This window comes from Eutrigla gurnardus (assembly GCF_963514095.1).
Source record: "Eutrigla gurnardus genome assembly, chromosome: 15".
In the NCBI taxonomy this organism is placed as follows: Eukaryota; Metazoa; Chordata; class Actinopteri; order Perciformes; family Triglidae; genus Eutrigla; species Eutrigla gurnardus.
In genome coordinates this window covers 24823327-24842481 of record NC_139938.1, presented here as the reverse complement: position 1 = coordinate 24842481, position 19155 = coordinate 24823327, and the positions used below count along the sequence as shown (strand labels likewise).

The window sequence follows — 19155 nt, the reverse complement described above, 5'->3', positions numbered from 1 at the left end:
CAGCTTTATGTGACTTTCTATCCCCGCTCATAATATTCCTTACAATTGGCCGGGTCACTCACCATGCGTGTCCTCTCGTCCTCCAGGTTCTGCAGGACCGCTGCAAACTCCTGAAGAGACTTGGCTGAAGACGGACATGTTGGTAGACGGAGAGAGAGACATTGAATAATGAGCCATAACTCTCAAGTACGGGGGAACAGAAAGAGTGTTTGAAGAGAGTTGGCACAAGGGTGGCAGGGATGGAGCTTTTGTTTCTGCTCTTGGACGTCTTACAAATGTTCCTAAACTCCCGACACAGCAGAGTGATTAACTGGGAACCGAACGGCGAATCACACAGTTTGTTTTGCACGGTGCGTTCACAGCGAGCACAGCTCGGCGCTCGTTTCCCCCCGCCGGCTGGCAAAGACAGAGAGGACTGGCTACATTGTTTCAGGTCAGAGTTTCCACTTCAATTGCCTCCGTCCCTGTCCAACACTTCACATGCACACACACACACACACACACACACACACACACACACACACACACACACACACACACACACACACACACACACACACACACACACACACACACACACACACACACACACACACACACACACACACACACAGCTCCTCAGACGTAGTGCATACTGGGCACGTGCAGCATGTCCAAATCACATGTAAGCTCATAGGCAGTGTTTTCTTTTCCCCCTTAATAATCACAACACACACACATACGCATCAGACTTCTAGTTAGAGGATTCGTTTCTGGGAAGTCAGATCCAACTGAAAGGGAGGAGGACGTCGGGACTCTGCAGCGAACGCATCGAAAAGCAGGGCCATCATTTAATAAAGCTCATAAGATGCAGTCAAACATGTCCGTAAGCTCAACCATTAGTCTTGAATCACGTGGAGTAAAATGATATGGAAGATATAGACGCAGTAGAAGTAGCAGGCTAGAATATAATAATAATAATAATAATACTAATAATATAAAGTTCTGTTTTTAAATGTACTTGTATTTGGAGTGAAGTCGTTACTGTGTCAGAGAGAAGAAACAAGTTTGGACATGAGTATGACTCTGAATATCCCAAAAAAAAACAACAACAGTGCTGTGGCACAGCCCAGTGGAGCAGCAAGCTGTTCAGGAAAGATAGCTGGGCTGAGTTCAACAACAGTCGTGGGTGGGTCGGCCAGTGAGGAGCTGCAGCCTGCAGCATGCAAGGGTGTGGCGGCCGCTGCTTGGACAGTGACAGAAACGGCACCGCCAGGCCTGGGGGACTTCATGGAATCTAGAATCCTGCTGTTGTGGACTGCAGAGCATTATTACACCAGTTTTACACAATATGCTCATGTATGTATGAATGTATGGGTCAGCATGATGTTATGTGTAATAATGGATACAAACAGCAAGAACTATGAAACATCACTTAAAGTAGGATATTTTATCATGTTTTTTTAATCATAGGATATGCCAACTTTGATGTAATATTATTACTATCACTATTATTGTAGAGAATGAGCAGAAATACTATTATATAATCTGGACTGTAGATCTCATGTTATTATATGTAGGTTACAACTGGCGTGCCTGTTAGTGGAAAAATCAACGTATTGATTGTTAGCGCGACACATCATGACAACCGAAGGTGAAGAGGCAGGATTGGATTGTTGCACGATTTGACTGGCTTTTCATTGTTTAGCCAAATACAGAGAAAAATTCCTTCTCAGGATATTTCATAATTTATATTATATTTGAATTATGCTTTAAAAACTCCAACATTGAAATGAGATAATGCTATTTAGACTGAAAAACATATAAATTGTGACCACTAAAGATAATAAATATAACAGAGCAAATGACCACAGTATTTATCTTTATAGTTAAAGTACAAGAAGTCTCACTCTGTTCAGTTTGTGTGCTTTAATATGATGTTTTTATGTTTATTTTCCCTGCCAAATAAATAACATAACGTTTCGTATGATTTTTACAATTTGCCGTAAATTCCACTTGAGGCTTTGATACTAAAAAAAACACATTGTAATGAAATGATTCAGGACAGATGGATAATTTGAGACTGATTGTTGCATCTTCATATATGACAGCACTGAAAACCAAGCTGGCCTTTAATTCCATCGTTCTATTCCAGAGACTAATAAACGAAAACACCTGGTCTGCTGTCTATTTACCGGAATATATTGGATGGGAAGCTCACCTATGCATATCTCATCATCCGTCTCCGCGTCTCCAATGCACTGGAATTTAAACTCGTTGAGGGAGTCAGCAAACTTCCTCTTGGCCGTCGACAGACCTGATGGAAAGAAGAGTAAAGAGAGGCAGTTAGCTTCACTGATAATATGTTTATTTAACCAGCGAGGACACACAACCATATAAAGTAGCGCATTCTTACTCTAAACTTTGGTTACCTGGCCTAAAAGCATGCAATACGCCCGTGGGAGAGAACGTTACTCTCTCATCCTCATTAACTTTTTCCTCTCTTATTATCTTGCCGTTACTGGAAGTGAGAGTGAGTGGAAAGAGGCTAAACGCAGACAGGTGGATACTGTGAGTGGATCCCCAGTGGTGTTGGTGATGAACGTTGACAGCTCCCACATATGTGCGGAGGTCTGTGTGTCTGCGCATGTGGATGCCTTTCAAATAATACACGAGGCACTTAGAGCTCCTAGGAGACGGACACTCACAGCCAGTTTGGCTTCCCGTCCGTTTAAACTCAAGGCAGGGTCACCTTCGCAACAATCCTTCCTGTTGCCGAGGTCGGCCACATATGCAGAATCCCAGGGAAAGAGACACGTCACTACATCGCAGCCTATTGCGTATCATCCTGTGTTATTTTGACACATGCAAGTAAAGGAATCATTTGCCAAACAAGAAAGAAAAAAAAAGAGTAAAAGTATGATGTGGTCAACCCTAGTCCCCAGCTGGGACTCCCACTTTTCCAGCGAGGAGGAGAGAAACTATGCAAAATGCGCACAAGCGAATGTGTGTTTGCAGAGGAGTCTTGTAAACTTACTGATAGAAGTTAAAAGATGAGGATGTGGAGAAACGGAGGGAACGGAGAGGAGGATAGATCAAGAGTCTCTCGTAAAGACAGATGGGAGTCAGGGAGAGGACATGAGTGGAGAGAGAGAAGACAGACGGGGTGTAATTGACCATGTTCATGTAAACACAACACCATGAAAATGTGTGTGTGTGTGTGTGTGTGTGTGTGTGTGTGTGTGTGTGTGTGTGTGTCTGTGTGTCTGTGTGTGTGTGTGTGTGTGTGTGCGTCTGTGTGTGTGTGTGTATGTGTGTGTGTGTGTGTGTCTGTGTGTGTGTGTGTGTGTCTGTGTGTCTGTGTATGCGTTTGGAAAGATCTGCTGCTGCTTGCCAGTTGACGAAATAAAACACAGGCCGAGGAGCTCCTGCATGCCCTGCCAGAAACACACACAAGCACACGCTGGCACACACACACACACACACGCACACACACACACACACACACACACAACCTTCTCTCTCGGGAGAGAATCAGTAAAACACAGTCGCAGCGGCTCCAGATCGCAAAATAATTCAAGTATGACCAAAGTGAGACCGCACTGCGACCTTGAAGGAGAAATGAGTCCACTGGAGGAAAAAGAAGGACTCTGGTTCTGTCGTTGCCCAGCATGCATGCTGTCACGGGTAGGAGGAGGATGTGATGGACGCAATTCAATGACTATCAGAGTTAGAGAGCAACAAAACAACACTAGTTTAATTATAAAATCACCTGTTCATCGATTGTTTCTGTCAAAACCTTATTTAAAATAAAGGTATTCAATCCGACACATTTAAGGTGGCCTGGGGTGGGCATGGATAGTGAATCAATAGATTTCGCTGTTGAGCAAAAAATGTGTTTAGGAATAAGACGTCATGGTGTTAGCACACTTGTCAACACACACACACACACACACACACACACATGTACATGTTTGTATGTTTTTAAAGCACTGGTGCAGAAGTAAAGTGACGTTCAACCAAAAGTATTCAAGACTCATGTTTTTTAAGCTTTGAAAAGTTAAATAAGAACTTTGGTTGACGTATCACGTCATTATTAAAATCAGCCAAGTTACATATATATTTTAAAAAGGACAAACACATGTTAACAGTATCAAACCTTTGGAAATGTGCTGCTGTTGAAATGCCTGTTTTCTATCACCCAGCCCTGCCATACACCAAACTACGTCTCTTCCCACCCCGGCCTCCTCGCTCTCGCTTCTCTCTGCTCTATTTCTTTTTGGCCTCCCTCTCCCTCCTGCCGCTGACAGCTTTTCTCAGCACCTTGTGAGCGAAACGTGCCTATCGTCGTTCATTTCTCCACTCCGGCTCCTGCCACACTCCACATGCTCTCCTTCCTGAGCATCAGAACCCAACCACAGGAGCAGGGACACAGACGAGCATTTCAAAGGGAGTAAAAACACCCATACAGCCTCAGAAACACTTGCACTGCTAGATGTGTTATGTATCCACCTCTGCATTTGACCATTTCATACATTTTGTCCTGCCAACAGCAGCAGGTTCCACTTTGAAAAGCCGGTTTCTAGTAGCAACCACTACTGGCACGGTTTCATAGCAGTTTAACCGCCTGTTTTGTCAGGCGGCGTTTATCCCGGCTACTCCTCCTCGTGTGCACTTGTTGGAGCATTATTCAGCTTTCATGACAGCCGCCTTGTGATTCTTTTGAAATGATCGTTTCACTGCTAATCAAGCTAAGCCACTATACCGTATTAGCTGTCTGGAGCTGGTGTTGTGGATTATGCAACATTACAAGCTCGACATGAAAATGAGAGCGCTGCTAAGGAACATGATTAAATAGTACGTTACACAAGTAAGTTTGACATATTCACTGCATTAGGCGCTCCATTTCCTCAGACCGAGCGCCCAGAGTTTGGTGCTCTGAAGAAGCCAATGGTAAATTCCAGCAGCGCTGCAAATGTAAGAACCTTGCAGTTTGTGCTCCGGGGCGCGGAGTGATTATTAACGGATGCAACCCAAGTAGCCCCTGAATTAAAGCTGCTGCTGAGACGACTGCTGTGTAGCTTTCCCTTTTTTGCATTCACACATGTGGACTGTTTGATTTCAAGATGAATCACTGTGTTGTACATCCTATTAGACCTGAAGGATGTTTCATGTTTAAATACTTTGTGTTTCTGCTTAACGCGAATCTATGCTTTCATGAATCCACTTTCCTCGTTATTGTACGAACTGCATTTTTCATTCTTCACGTTTTCGGATTTTTAATCAGCTTCATTAAATCTGATGACGAGTTTTCACAGATTTACAAATGCTTCCGGTAAAAGGAAGACAAGTTTTGGCTTTTTTCCCCAGTTGGTTAACGTTTTCATATATATATAGAGTCTGTTGAGACACAGAAGCGTGCATGTGACACTCATGAAAACACCCATGTCCATAGACTTAGCCTTAATAGCAGATTGTGAATGATTATTTTTAGAAGACATAACAGTAGCTGCACCCTAATACAGTTATGGGATACAGTTCATACAGTTATGGGATACATCAAACGTAAACATATTTGATTTGGTGAAACCAGAATCTTGTGCCATTAAAGCATTTGAAGAACCTTCAACACGCTGAGTGCTGCAGGAGTGTGAGCAGAGGAATCGGTCCGTGATGAATTTCTTCCTGTTTGACTTTGGAACGCCTGTGAAAATCATTGAGTCCTGAGAGAAGCCCTTCCACTGATTCTGAGGGACTCCTCCACAAAGCAGGTTTGGTGCTGATGGTTTTAGTCCCCGGATGCACTCGTTTACCAGGAAGCACCAGCTCTTTCTACAGAGATCAAGTGCTTTAGGGATTTTTCCTCAAACAGACACGGTTAGACAGTCCATGTTTATCGTCTCTGCTGAAACTCTATTCTCTGAATTCCTTCCTGTTGTCTTAATGTGTTCTTATCAGCTCAGAAAACATCACAAGATATTGAACAGTTTGTTTTGAAGAACAAAAGCTGCGACTCTACAAAATGCTTGTGATATTTTCTTTAAAACAACAAACCCGTCCTCATGAAAAAGGCAGTTCATAGTTAAACAGCTGAGTCATGGTTGACCATGTTTTCCTTTTTCAACTTAATCAGTGAAACATCTTTCATTTAGCAATTTAATGTGGTTGTTTAAGCAGTCGTGACTTTAAATAAACCTCAAGCAGAGCATTATACCATTATGAAAACAGTTTTATAGTTTTAGCCCGGTCGAGTATTCCCTAACCTTCAATACCAGATTGCGGGAAAAGGCACATTGGGGTCGGACTATTATATTTTACGTGAGCATTAAAAAATGTACAGCAATCACTGCGGTTTATGCACCAGTAAAAATGAGCATCCAAGTCATTCAGAGTCACAGTCGGTTTCTATTTCGTGCCGTGGAAGTGATCTGGGAGACGAGTCTTTAGTGTTGTGACGTGTGTAAACTTTAGAGTGTAAAATAGTCTGTTTAGTGTAGTTACTTAAATTTAGCTGACTCTGTCTCAAAAGCTTGAAAATAATTTGATTGTCCTGCCTTCTCACTGATTTTACCTACATGTGTTGCACTGAAATGATAATAAAAAATGTGTGCAGCACCGAGTAGATCCCCTGAGGACTGTGAAGAAAAACTTTATTCTAATTTAGAAGCAATCAGTTTAGGTTGCGTTCGTCAAAACCGTGATGAATAACATGGTCGTGAGCTGCATGTGTGTTTAGCTGACGTGCCCTTGGCCGATGTCTCACTGTGCATTTTGGCAACCGACGTGATGAGGTAACATTTTTTTTTCTGGCACGTCTTGGCAGATACATCATGCACTTCATATTGCTCCCCATAGCTACAGATACGTTCATACATCTGTACACACACACACACACACACACACACACAGAGATCAGCACAAAGCAGGCTCTCAGCGCACTCAGATTATGTTTTTAAATCAAAAACACATTGCTGGCCAACACAAATGGATTACTACAAAATAAAGAGAGAATGACACGCTCCAACAAGCACATTGTCCAGAGAAGCGTTGGGGTAAAAGAATGAACAGATGTAGAGAGCACTGGTGCCCTACCATTTATGGTACTGTAGTTATTTCATTGCAATAATTCAAGTTCAAGCCCAGCTTAGAGAGGAGCAACATTAAAAGGACTGGTTAGCGTGTCATATGATATCAGAGACGTAGTAAAGTATGGAACCTGGGGGCCTTTTTAAGGGCGTACCCTGCTAACAGCGGTAGAGAGATGACAGGAAATGAGGACATACAGAGGTTGATAGGGCGCTATGATTTACACCATGCAGAAAACACAGTTGTGGAACTCGATGTTAAAAATGGCATCAGATTTAAAAACCCTAACATCGTGGAATTTGCCAAAATGTGGTTACAATTAATGAAAATCAGGGTTTAGCTCGACCATTATAAGCAATTTTTTCACCGCATCGAAGACACACACACACACACACACACACACACACACACACACACACACACACACACACACACACACACACACACACACACACACACACACACACACACACACACACACACACAGTCATGTCCAAGAGGCCCTTTGAGGCGTTTAGTGTAATAGTAGTTTTTGGAGCGTCCCACTAGAATCCTCAGATATTGGTGTTGCCAATGACTCATAGCTACATTTAAAGCATTTTCTTTTACAGAATCACTTTTTTCTAAAAAAAAAAAATAAAAAAAATAAAAATAGTGCAATGTTGTGTTCATGGATATTCAAATTTTGAATACGTCCTTATGCATTGTTGAAATTGTATTCATTCATCACATGATTAGACACGTTTTCTGAAGAAGTTCAACTAGAAATCACAGAATTTCAGAAAAAAATGAAACTAAAACAGATTTGATCGGGCCCTAGAAGCTCATGGTCGTTGTCTTAGCCTGACTCTTGCTCTTTGTGTCCAACCCTGGCCTAGTTAGACTACACATCGTACATACTCTACATTCATGTGCACAGTCATACATGAAGCACCACACTGCCCCTGCAGTCCATCGTTGGCATTGCTGCGTAGGTCTGTTGTTAAAGAGATAAAAATCAACCGTTGGTTGGAAAACATTTGAAACGTCTTGAATATGCAATATCAGATATGCAGCTGAAGGGAAGAGAAGGCACATTGTTGGGGCCTCCCAGATTCAAGATGCATGGATGATGCTATGCAGTCACTGCTGGTTAGTGTGTTAATGTATGTGTGTGTCTCCACATCCGTGTCCAGGCAGGAAGGACAGCTAAGGACAGCTAAGGACAGCTAAGGACAGCGAGAACTAAAAATAAGTGTCCCTGTTGACACTCGCCTCTCTGTCCTCTTCCTTTCTTCTTTCACACTTGTATGACAGAATTCCCCTCATTCTTCTCCCCTTCACTCCCTCCTGAGCTCCAGCCAAGAGGAGACCCATACAAATACACAAACAAACTGTGGCAACATCGCCGAAATAAGTCGCTAAGACAACAAACTCTTTGAGCAATGAAGCCTATTTGGAAGATGAATATAAAAATATAACCCAAACAATCTGCAGTAAACATCACTTTTTACACACAAATAAAGAAGATTCAAATAATTGACGTTCCATGTAATAATTCCCAGATAATTCCAGTAATTCCTGAGTGAGTGGTCCAGAAGTGGCTTGTGACATCACAATCCTCTGAAACCCAACAGTGACGTCTGCATGGTCAGCTGTAACCATAGAAACTACAGGTGTTCTGCTCCTGTGACACGTTAAGACAAAAGGGTCAAATGAGGTCACTATGAGGCAAAACAGCGACTCTGCTTCTTATTTTCCACATCTGGCCACAGAGACGTTTCTCAAAGAGGGTTTACTCGTCACATGGGTCCTTGCTGCTGGAGGGAATCCTGTCACTGAAAATGCCAGTCACATGCTCTGTGTGCCGTTTAACAATGACACTCGAAGGACAGTGGTTTGAATATTACTGGGACGGGCCATCTTGCTCACAGGGTGGAAACACAGACACACACACACACACACGCACACACACACACACACACACACACACACACACACACACACACACACACACACACACACACACACACACACACACACACACACACACACACAGACACACAAACACACACACACACACACACACACAGAGTCTATAAGCTACACAAAAGGAATCTGTAATTAACCACAACCATGTAGCAGCACTGTTACAACGACTGCTGTGTGTATTGACTCTCTCTCTCACACACACACATGCACGTGCACACACACACACACACACACACACACACACACAGTCACACAAACACACACACACACACACATGCATGCATGCAAAAGAATAGGCCTGTGTGATATCAACAGGATATCCAGCAGTAGCTTGAACTCTGCAGTAGCTTTGTTCCACAACCATGTGAATAGAAACCCTATTCATCAAGTGGGACAAACACACACACACACACACACACACACACACACACACATCGTTGATCTGTGGAGACAAAGACAGATTTCAGTCTCCCCATCTAGTTCTTTACGAGGCACAGCAGCCGAGCAAGGAGAGGAATTTGTGAAAAGACTGCAAATGCATGCTATACAGTGCACTGGCACAATGTATGTCATCTCCTATATTCTTGTGAAATTTTAGCAGGATGTATCTTCCCAGAACGGCTACATCTAAATATCGATGGGTTGACATTCAAGTGTCGACATCTATTCCAGAATTTTCCTTTTGTTTTGAGACATTCCCTTCACAGTGTAAATATTGCTTTGTGGTTGCCAACATGGCGGGACCAGCAGGGACGTATGCTGTTTGAATTTAATGTACTTCCACATGTGGCTTCAGACTAGAACAATATAGTGCTGAGTGGATATAGACGTAACATTTACTTTGCACGGTTCCAGCTACGCGTTTAAGAGCTCCAGCCCTGTGGGTGAGAGGAATTTCTAATAAAGTTTGTAACTGTAACAAAAAATGCGTATCGTATTTTATTATATGAACAACAACGATGTTCTTTGTGCAGAATATTCACTGTTTAATTGGCTATTTGAAGTTGCACTAAATACAAAATAATAATAATAATAATAAAAAAAGCTCCTCTGGCTGTTTTGTTTCCCACAGGAAAAGCCAACACATTCAACATGTTTTATGTATTTTTAGATTAGAAGGACTGGAACAGTTCACGTCTATTAGTGAAATCCTGTAAAACGGACCCAGATATCTGACAACCAGCAACCTCACAACAAACACTCTTGATTTCTATGTGCATGTTGCAAGTGTGTGACAGAGACAGACAGCCAGAGGGAGCAGCAGACGCAATAAGAGAGCATCGGAAAGGTCAATTCTGTCAAATATCATCTCTGTGGCACCCTGAGAGCTTTATCCTCTGTCCTTCCATCATCAAACATTGTGCGTGAACCTACAGCACATGGCCATGCTTTCCTGTTGAACAAAGAACACAAGGTCAACTCGTCATTAAGCGGAGAGGAAACACTACTTTCACGGCAACAACAAGCCCCAAAAACGGGGAAAGTGTGAGAACACGCGAGGAAGTGGAGATCTTTCAGGCGTTGCCATGGTGAGTGGGAGGGAGCAGGAGTCAAAGGTCACCCTTTCCAATGTCCTTTCTGTGCAGTCAGGTTTATGGGGAGCAGACTGGGCCAGGCCGACGCACAACACACACCATGTCATCGCTCTTCTTCTGGTGCCCAAAGTGGATCATATACGGGTGTTTAGGGTCAAATCTGGCCATGAACGTAGATCCTGTTACATTTCAGCCTGTAACGGGATCCACCAACACAGCTGGAGCACAGTAGAAAAAAAAACACCACCGCTGCCCGGTAACAGTGCAGTCCCAGCAGGCTGTGTAGAGTGGGTTAATGTTTGGAGGTTAAAGGTGGACCAGTAATCGCAGTAGGAATAAATTCATCTCAATCAGTCACAATATCGTGGCATGAACGCTGTTAACTTCCTGTTTGACTTGAGAAACGGAATGCCAGTGTGTATTCCAACCAAGCCGAAACAAGAAAAACCTCATTTCAAACGCTTTGTCCTGGCACAAGGGAAATCCAAGACCGTTTCGACGGCAAGTTTGAGTTGGATGCAGCGGCGGCAGCGGCGGCGGCATCACTTCGGAGATTGAAAGAGCGAGAGAGAGAGAGATATTGGCAGAGAAATGGGGAGAGAGAGACTGAAAACAGCTCAGAGCTCTACTTTATCTCATCACCGTCCAAAGGCTACACTGGCTGCCTGTACAGTAGATGTCATCGGGACAAGTCGCTGCCAAGAGGCCGGAGACAACCTCCAGGCTGTGGCCAAGTCTTCACACAAACACCCCTGCACACATGCGTTCACACACACATTCGGTCATAAACCAAAGTATGGGACAGATAAAGCTCGGACCCGATGATGGCAGTTGACGAAAAGTCCAGGGATCAACTCGTTATTACAACTCGTCCTGAGGGATGATCCAACAGTGGAGACATTTCCCTCAGCCACCTCGTAGATGCACTAGTTTATATCCTCTGGGGACCAGGAATGTGTGTAAAAATCTAATTACAGAACTGGACCAAAGTGGTCGACTTTGCATGGCTAAAATGTGAATTGATGCCAATCACTGATTCGTCAATCGACCAATAAACAGAAACCAATTCCAATTTGGATTACAGATTAAATGTTTTATTATGTATTAAATAAAACTAAGAAGTGTAATTTCGGTCAAATACCATTATTGCAAATCCAAGTCATTTGAGATCAATGGGCAAACATCATACATTGTAATGACAATGTGAAAGGCAAAATGCATTAGATTATATAAATGTATTCATAAAAATCTTCTAGTTTCTTCTTATTTAAACAGTACGTAAATCTATTAGAAGTTCAAGGTGACTTCAGATCCAAACAGCCTTTTATTGACCCCATAGCCCTTAATCCTGACCATCATGGTGCACACGAATCTGTGCTCCATAACCATCTCCGCTACATCCACGCTAGCTGTTAAAAAGACTCAATGTTTAAAGACCTGAACACGGCTCCTACATACCTGTCAATCACACACTGATTGCCACCACTTGTATAAATATTCCCGCTGGTGTTTTAACTAGAGGCTGACACACAGACCCCCCACCGACCAAACCCCAGCCGTTCACTGTCAGGTTTATTTTTAACAAGACTTTTACCACGGAAGGCAATGAAGAAGGAAATTAAGTCATATTAAAGCCACAGTTTAGTACTTAAATTTGACACCGGTTTGGAATATGTGTCCACATTTTAAAACAGTGACTGAAACTGTTAGATTTCCAATATATAAAGTAATATATACGGGTTTTTTTTTTTTGTAAACTGGATTCAGTCAAATTCTTGACTGGGGTTCTTTCGGCTTGCAACTTTAATTTGTACAAGACCTCAAAACCTTCCATTTCATAAATCCTAAAACATGTATAACATGGTGCCAAAATGCTTTTTGTCTGTGTGTGTGGTAGTGTGTGTGTGTGTGTGTGTGTGTGTGTGTGTGTGTGTGTGTGTGTGTGTGTGTGTGTGTGTGTATATATATGTCAAAGACCGTGAACAGATTAGGAACATTTGTTTTTATATTTACGAGGATAATGTTGTGAAAACCTTTGTGTGTTTGCCAGCAGCGCTCCACGGACCATAAACACACTAAACAGTGATGGAACTCCCTCACATGTGGGAGTCATGACCGTAAACACACACACACACGCACACACGCACACGCACACAAACACACACACACACACACACACACACACACACACACAAACACACACACACACACACACACACACACAGAACTCACTCACACACACACACACACACACACACACACACACACAGGCCTGCATTTGGAATCACTTATAAAAGCAAACGTGGGGCAACACATGACACAGCACTGGGTTTGACAAAGCCAACCCCACACTGGAAACACTCCCTTTGTGTCTCTCAGCAGATGGCTTTCATCGCGTCTGAATGTGTCGGTGCTGCGACTGAGCGGGGACAAGTGTTTGCGTGTGCGAGAGTGTGTGCTCGCTGTAAAAGCTCGCTGTAATTAGCCGAGAACAATGAGAACGTATTTTAATATTTCCCCATACAGTGGGTCCGGCCGCCTCATGGAGCCAAACGATCTCAAAACACACACCGACAGTACGCACACACCCCGCTTGCATCTTCATTCCTGTTCAATGAGTGTCAAACTGCCCATCCCAAGGAGGTCCGTTGGAAGGAATTTAAAAAAAAAAGGAGCAAAGAGAAAAAGAAAAGCACAGAAAAACAAGATGATATCATGTCCTCCGTTGAAGCTCTGTGCTTATGATGGCCTCTCTTTGCCCCGTAATAGTACTTTGCTCATCAGAAACTGACTGAATGGTGGTCGGAGGCCAACAAAGTGATTAACAATGACTAAATGAAGCCCGGCAACAAAAAGAGCCTAACAATGACACACAGAGTCCTGACTAGAATGAACTGTGGGCTAGAAGGGGGGGCAGGTTAGAGTCGGAGGGCAATAGGGAGGAAGCCAGAGGAAGAAAGTCGTATAGTTTTAGTGAGGGATGGAGGGAACTGAGCTGAGAAACAGCTGCAGGAGAAGATGGTGCAAACTGTCTGTGGCCGGATTGAAGGCGTCCAAGAGGAAGAGGGATGAAAGGGCTTATCAACAGAAGTTTGGAAGGAAGAAGAAAAGACGGATATTTTTCAGATATTGTGAATTAGGTATTGCCACTGTATGCCACTTCCAACGTGTCACTTCAAACGTCATCTCCTTATCATAAATGTTTGTCACGGTCTGTGTACTCTGATTTTTAGTTTTATTCTGAAGTAGGGCTGACAATTATGATTATTTTCACCATCAATTCATCTGTTGATTATTCATTTTATTTGTCATATACTGACCCAAAATGGTCCAAGGCAACATCTTTGTATTTTTTTCATGTTTGACAATGATTTAAAACATGGAAAAGCAGCACATTCTCATATTTCTGAATTGTTTCAATTATTTCAGCACTTCCAAAAAATATTGAAATCATGTGTCTCAAAAATCTGGTTTAGGTTGTGCTCTAAAAACATACAAAAGGTCTGCATGAAGTATAAATGTTAAAGCATCTTACAAACACTCTCAGTGTCTGTCAGTGAAATGATACTGCTGACTATACCATCGACTCCAATAGTTGGAGGTGATCCGTGTAGCTTTGGGAATAAAAGGCAGAAACACTGTACATCAGTGAGGCTTTCACGTTCTCCCTCTTCTTGTCCCAGGCCACATAGCTATCGTATCCTAGCAACAGGCACAAAGCAGCCTGGCCACCACAAGGAGCAGGACGCTCACTTTCCCGGTTTTGTTTTTGCCTCTGAAACTTTGATTTTTCTCTCCGTCTATGTCTGTCATGTTTATTTCTCTCTATTTTTTTTATCTGTCATTGTTTTGCTCTGCCCCCCTCTCTCTCTCCCTCCCTCTCTGTAACCCTCTTTCAACCTCTCTCTCCCGCTTTGGCACCGCCACGCCTGTTGCTGACACAGCGAACACAGACAACCGGGGAGGTTTTCCTCTCTCTTTAAAAAAAAAAAAAACAGAAAAGTGAGCTTCTGTGGGGTGAAATCATCCTGTGGATGGCGGGCTGCTGCTGCTGCTGCTGCTGGAAAAATCCACAGCAGGAATGTGGGACAATCCGACTTGGAATCCAAGTGGAGGACACGGAGCCAGAAATGCCCCGATCTGGCTAAAACTGACCTCGCACATTTAAAGGAAAAGTCTTTTGGTCAGTTTTATTGCATTCCTGTGAAGTGAGGAGAACACAGACACCACAAGTAGCCATGTGTTCCCAGCAGCACTTCGGCAACAAAAGAAAATTCAGATTATTCACATCGCACCATTTTATTTTTAAACCGTTTCAGGTGAGCAACCACAGTCACAGCATATGTGACTTTATGGCTGCAGTTACTTTATGTTTTATGATCCCTCTGTTGTTCCTATTTATGCCTATTGCTGTATTTTATATCCATTTTTAAAATTATTGTTATTAATATTATATACTGTATATAAATTGCTGTAGTCACATCACAGATCAGCTGACTTGGGTTGGAACTAATTAAACAGTGAAACCTTTGTATAACCTCACTGCTTTCTTTGTATTTCGGATAGTAAACTGAATACATTTGAGTTTTGGCCGGACAAACCAATCAAAATTAAGAAACTGTAATGTTCATTCTCGTTTCCAGACAAACCATGATCTAATAAAATAAATGGCTGCTCGACTGCTAATGAAAATAATATTTGTTGCCGCCCTTAAAAACGACCAGTGGTCCAACGCTCCCTGAAGCCACTCGTCTAATAGCATTCCCCGACGTGACGACCATGACTTGAAAACGGAGCCCAGGCGTCCTCTTCAACACAGGAAGCGTCACAGAATATACGACCTTCCCTTTACACACAGCTGACAGCTAGCATGGAGAACACGGGATGCTAGAAGCAACACACCGAGACACACACACACACACACACACACACACACACACACACACACACACACACACACACACACACACACACACACACACACACACACACACACACACACACACACACACACACACACAAGGTGAAAGACATTGCGAAGGAAGGCCAGAGGATGACAGAGTGGATTTCCTTCTGCTGTGCGTGTTGCAGTGAGACTCTGTTGTCCCACTTGAGGTCATCGCTGGTACAAGACAAACCAAATGCCAACACAAACAGTGGAAAAAGAACATTTAGTCTTTATCATTATGTCACGAGGCTGTGAATAAATCAAACTAAAGCAACAATGCTGAGTTTCACACATTTTTCCATCAGCTTTGCCCAAAAAGAAAAGAAACCCTTCGGACTACAGTGTTCTCAAATAATGAACCAAAACAAAATCCTCTCAGCATCTCATGCAAACAGAACAATTTGTTCGAGCAGCGATCGACGGTATAAAAAGGCATGATGGATCAGACCATGTACGGCGAGAGTGGTGATAGGAGAAGGAACGGAGCGAGAGGGTGGAAACCACACTAACCAGATTAGCGCCCGTCTCCAAATAGCCTCCGTCCACTTCCTCCTCTGTGCCCGACACCATCCTGACCTCTGTTCCAGCCGACGACGCAAACGTACAACAAAGCGGTCTGTAACCCTCTCGAGAGCTGAACTGTGATCGCTACCAAAAGGCATTGTTTACTGGTTACTCAAAGAAACGGACTCGGATAGTGTTGACAAAGACAATTTGAACTTAGAAATGGCATCATATAATCTCAAATTGTTTGATTTTTGAGTGTAATGATGAAACGTAACACCTTTTTTATGATGGATATTAGCATTTTTCCCCCAAGTAAACACCTTTAAATGTCCATACCAATTCTCCACCCATCTCGAGAACTCAACAATGTTCTAAAACAGTGTATGAGGTATGAAAAACCACACAATCTCCTTAAATTGTATTACAAGTATAAATGCTATTATTTCTGCCAGCCTTAAACATTACATGGTTAGTAGCTGCCCTTTAGATGCCAGCTCCACAGCATGGCAGCTCGCCTTCAATGGACGCCAACCTCACTTACAACTGAATGCTGGGATGAAATGCCAGTGGGTTCGCTGCCCACATGTGGTCTTAGTGCCAATGCTGACTGTCTTAAGGAGTTTTTTTTGTGTTTTTTTTACGAATGTCAGTCTTCTCCATCTGAGATGACACGAGACAGGAGAGCAGTTCTGAACCCGGACTCTGGGCGACATTAACCAGTAAAGAAACCAGCGGTCTCTAACAGGATTGGCTGAAATCCGCCCTGACCTCGTTCCTTGAACTCTTCAGGGACAGATGGAGGGAAGGATTACGAGAAGCCCAAAAAAACAGTGAAAGCAAAAAGCTGAATGAAAGAAACAGAGCTTATCAACCTTGAACTTGTGTATCAAATTGACAATTTGCATTTAGTTATTGGATGGAATCACTGCGGCAGGTAAAACACTGGAAGTCCTCTCCTACTTTATTCTTTATTAACATTCCAAAGATATAATGTGTTGTAAAATAGTGAAAACTGGCAGTGAACTGAGGTATGTGGCTAGCAGTCACAAACTGCTGCTCTGAATCAGTTTTAGCCTTCCCTCTATTGAAAGTAGGGGAAAACAAAATCAGTGGGAATAACAGAAATATGATAAATAATAACAATTCACCTTACTCTTACTTTTACTTCTTTTAACTGATCGTTCAACCGTATCTGACAGGTCTATACTTAGGTCACATGACTGAGTCATTTCCATCACGATTGAGCAAACTCCATTCAATGAGCTGCAGATGAAAAGTAATAAAGTAATACGATTATTTTCAAGAGGCCTGAACTTGAAAGTGCAAAGAACCTATTGTTTTTGAAGAGATTATTATTTTCTGCAATGCGATCGTATTTTGAGAGTTCAAACATCATCATGGTGGGAAATCCAATCAAAAAGGCATTTTTTCACTAGATTCCAACATTTTATAGATAAAATAATTGAGGAGTTATTTTCTGCAGGTTAATAAAAAAAACAACAAAACATTTGTCCAAATATTCATGAACACAGCGCTATGACAACAGCTGTGCATGTGTTAATAAAAGTTTTCCCAGGCTTACAGTGGCCACCCTCTCTGCTTTCTTTGTCGTAGCTCGGGGAAGTTTGAGACAGGAAGTGCCAAACAAGAACAGGAAGAGGAAGTGGGTTCCTCCATCCAGACTTTTCCAGCGAGAAAATCTCGACCTAAGCACCGACATGGGAACATTCTGTTATAGCATAGAGCAGGAAATATATCTGACGTACTGTGATGTCAATCAACGTTTGTTCAGAATGAATCGTTAAACAGTCAACACTGAACAGATCGCTTCGTTCTTTCTTTTCACACCTGAATATAAAACCAGGCTGTTCCATCCATTTGACCAAAAAGACAAAACTGATGACTGTTACAGTTCAGTTAGATAACTTTCTGCATTATTCTAACAGCTACATCATCATTATGAGTTCATCATCATCGTATCCACCCGATATTCTACAATAACGTAAAAACAGAGAAAAGCACATGTTAAGGCTCAAAAAAAGAGCAAATATTTAGAACATAATTATGAAAACTGCAGATGATTAATTGCATTTTGTTATTCGTAAATCAACAAATCTCCATCGACGACTTGTTTCCGTCCGAACTAAAACATGCTTGCAATTAAGGGTTAAAGCATAATGGATAAAACATTTCTAGTTTACTCAATTTCAATACTGCATTATTTAAAAAAAAAAAACAGTTATAAAACTGATTTATGGCTATGTAATAATAACAGTGCAACCAAAGCTGTTTGCTCAAAACAACCAAACAAAACCCATGATCCCATTTATTTTTCTGAGTCAGTGAACACACACACACACACACACACACACACACACACACACACACACACACACACAGTCTGAACAGCCACCACATGGCAACCTTTAACTTGGCCGAGGACCAGTGATCCGCCGAGCAGATACAGAGAAGTCGTCTTGCTGTGTATCCAATGCCATCTGACATTCGCCAGCCGGCCTAGCAACCCCGCCCCCGCTCCCCACACTCCGTTGCCTTTTATGTGTTGTGGCAGCGGAGAATTGGCTGGAGGTGCCGGAGGTATCCGGAGAAACCCGGCTTCAAACAGAATCCAGGAGGAGGAATAAAGGAATTGTACTTTGATCTAGACGTTGAGTCTAGCCTGCTGCCTCAACATCTCTTTTTTTCCAAAACCTCTCCCTCCCTCTTTTTCCCTTCTCCCTACAAGCAGCGAAATATGACTTTACATTAATATTCTTTCAAAAAAGTCATTCCCGCCAACACCCAACCCCCCTCGACCTTTAGCAGCCCGAGCATCTCCCACTTGTAATCTCCCTTTCCTCTCTTCGTTCATCCCTAATCCCTCGCTCTCCTGTTCGCACCTCTCCTGTCAAGATGTTACCAGGTTATCAGGGTAATCCTATTAATCCAGCAAGCTTTTTTCACTGTGGAATTCCACCCCTTGTTAACTCAGCGTCTAATATGTCTGTTTGAGCAAGAAGAAAACTCAGGGTGTGTCGTTTGCAAATTTGCGAATGTGCTGAATATTGCGTGGCCATGGCTACCAGGCAAACGAATAGGGCAAGTGTGTGTCTCGGTGTGTGTGTCTCA

At 42.7% G+C, this 19155-nt stretch overlaps 1 protein-coding gene across 1 annotated transcript in view; it reads right to left on the bottom strand.

Moving 5' to 3' along the window:
* LOC311025222 (rho GTPase-activating protein 26-like) overlaps nt 1-19155 on the bottom strand; it is a 71551-nt gene that overhangs the window by 33961 nt on the left and 18435 nt on the right. Inside the window, exons 2-3 of the mRNA XM_084028044.1 lie at nt 2201-2296; nt 63-124 (exon numbers count right to left, since the gene is read on the bottom strand). Coding sequence (XP_083884170.1) covers nt 63-124; nt 2201-2296 — 158 coding nt within the window. The remainder of the gene's footprint in view (nt 1-62; nt 125-2200; nt 2297-19155) is intronic.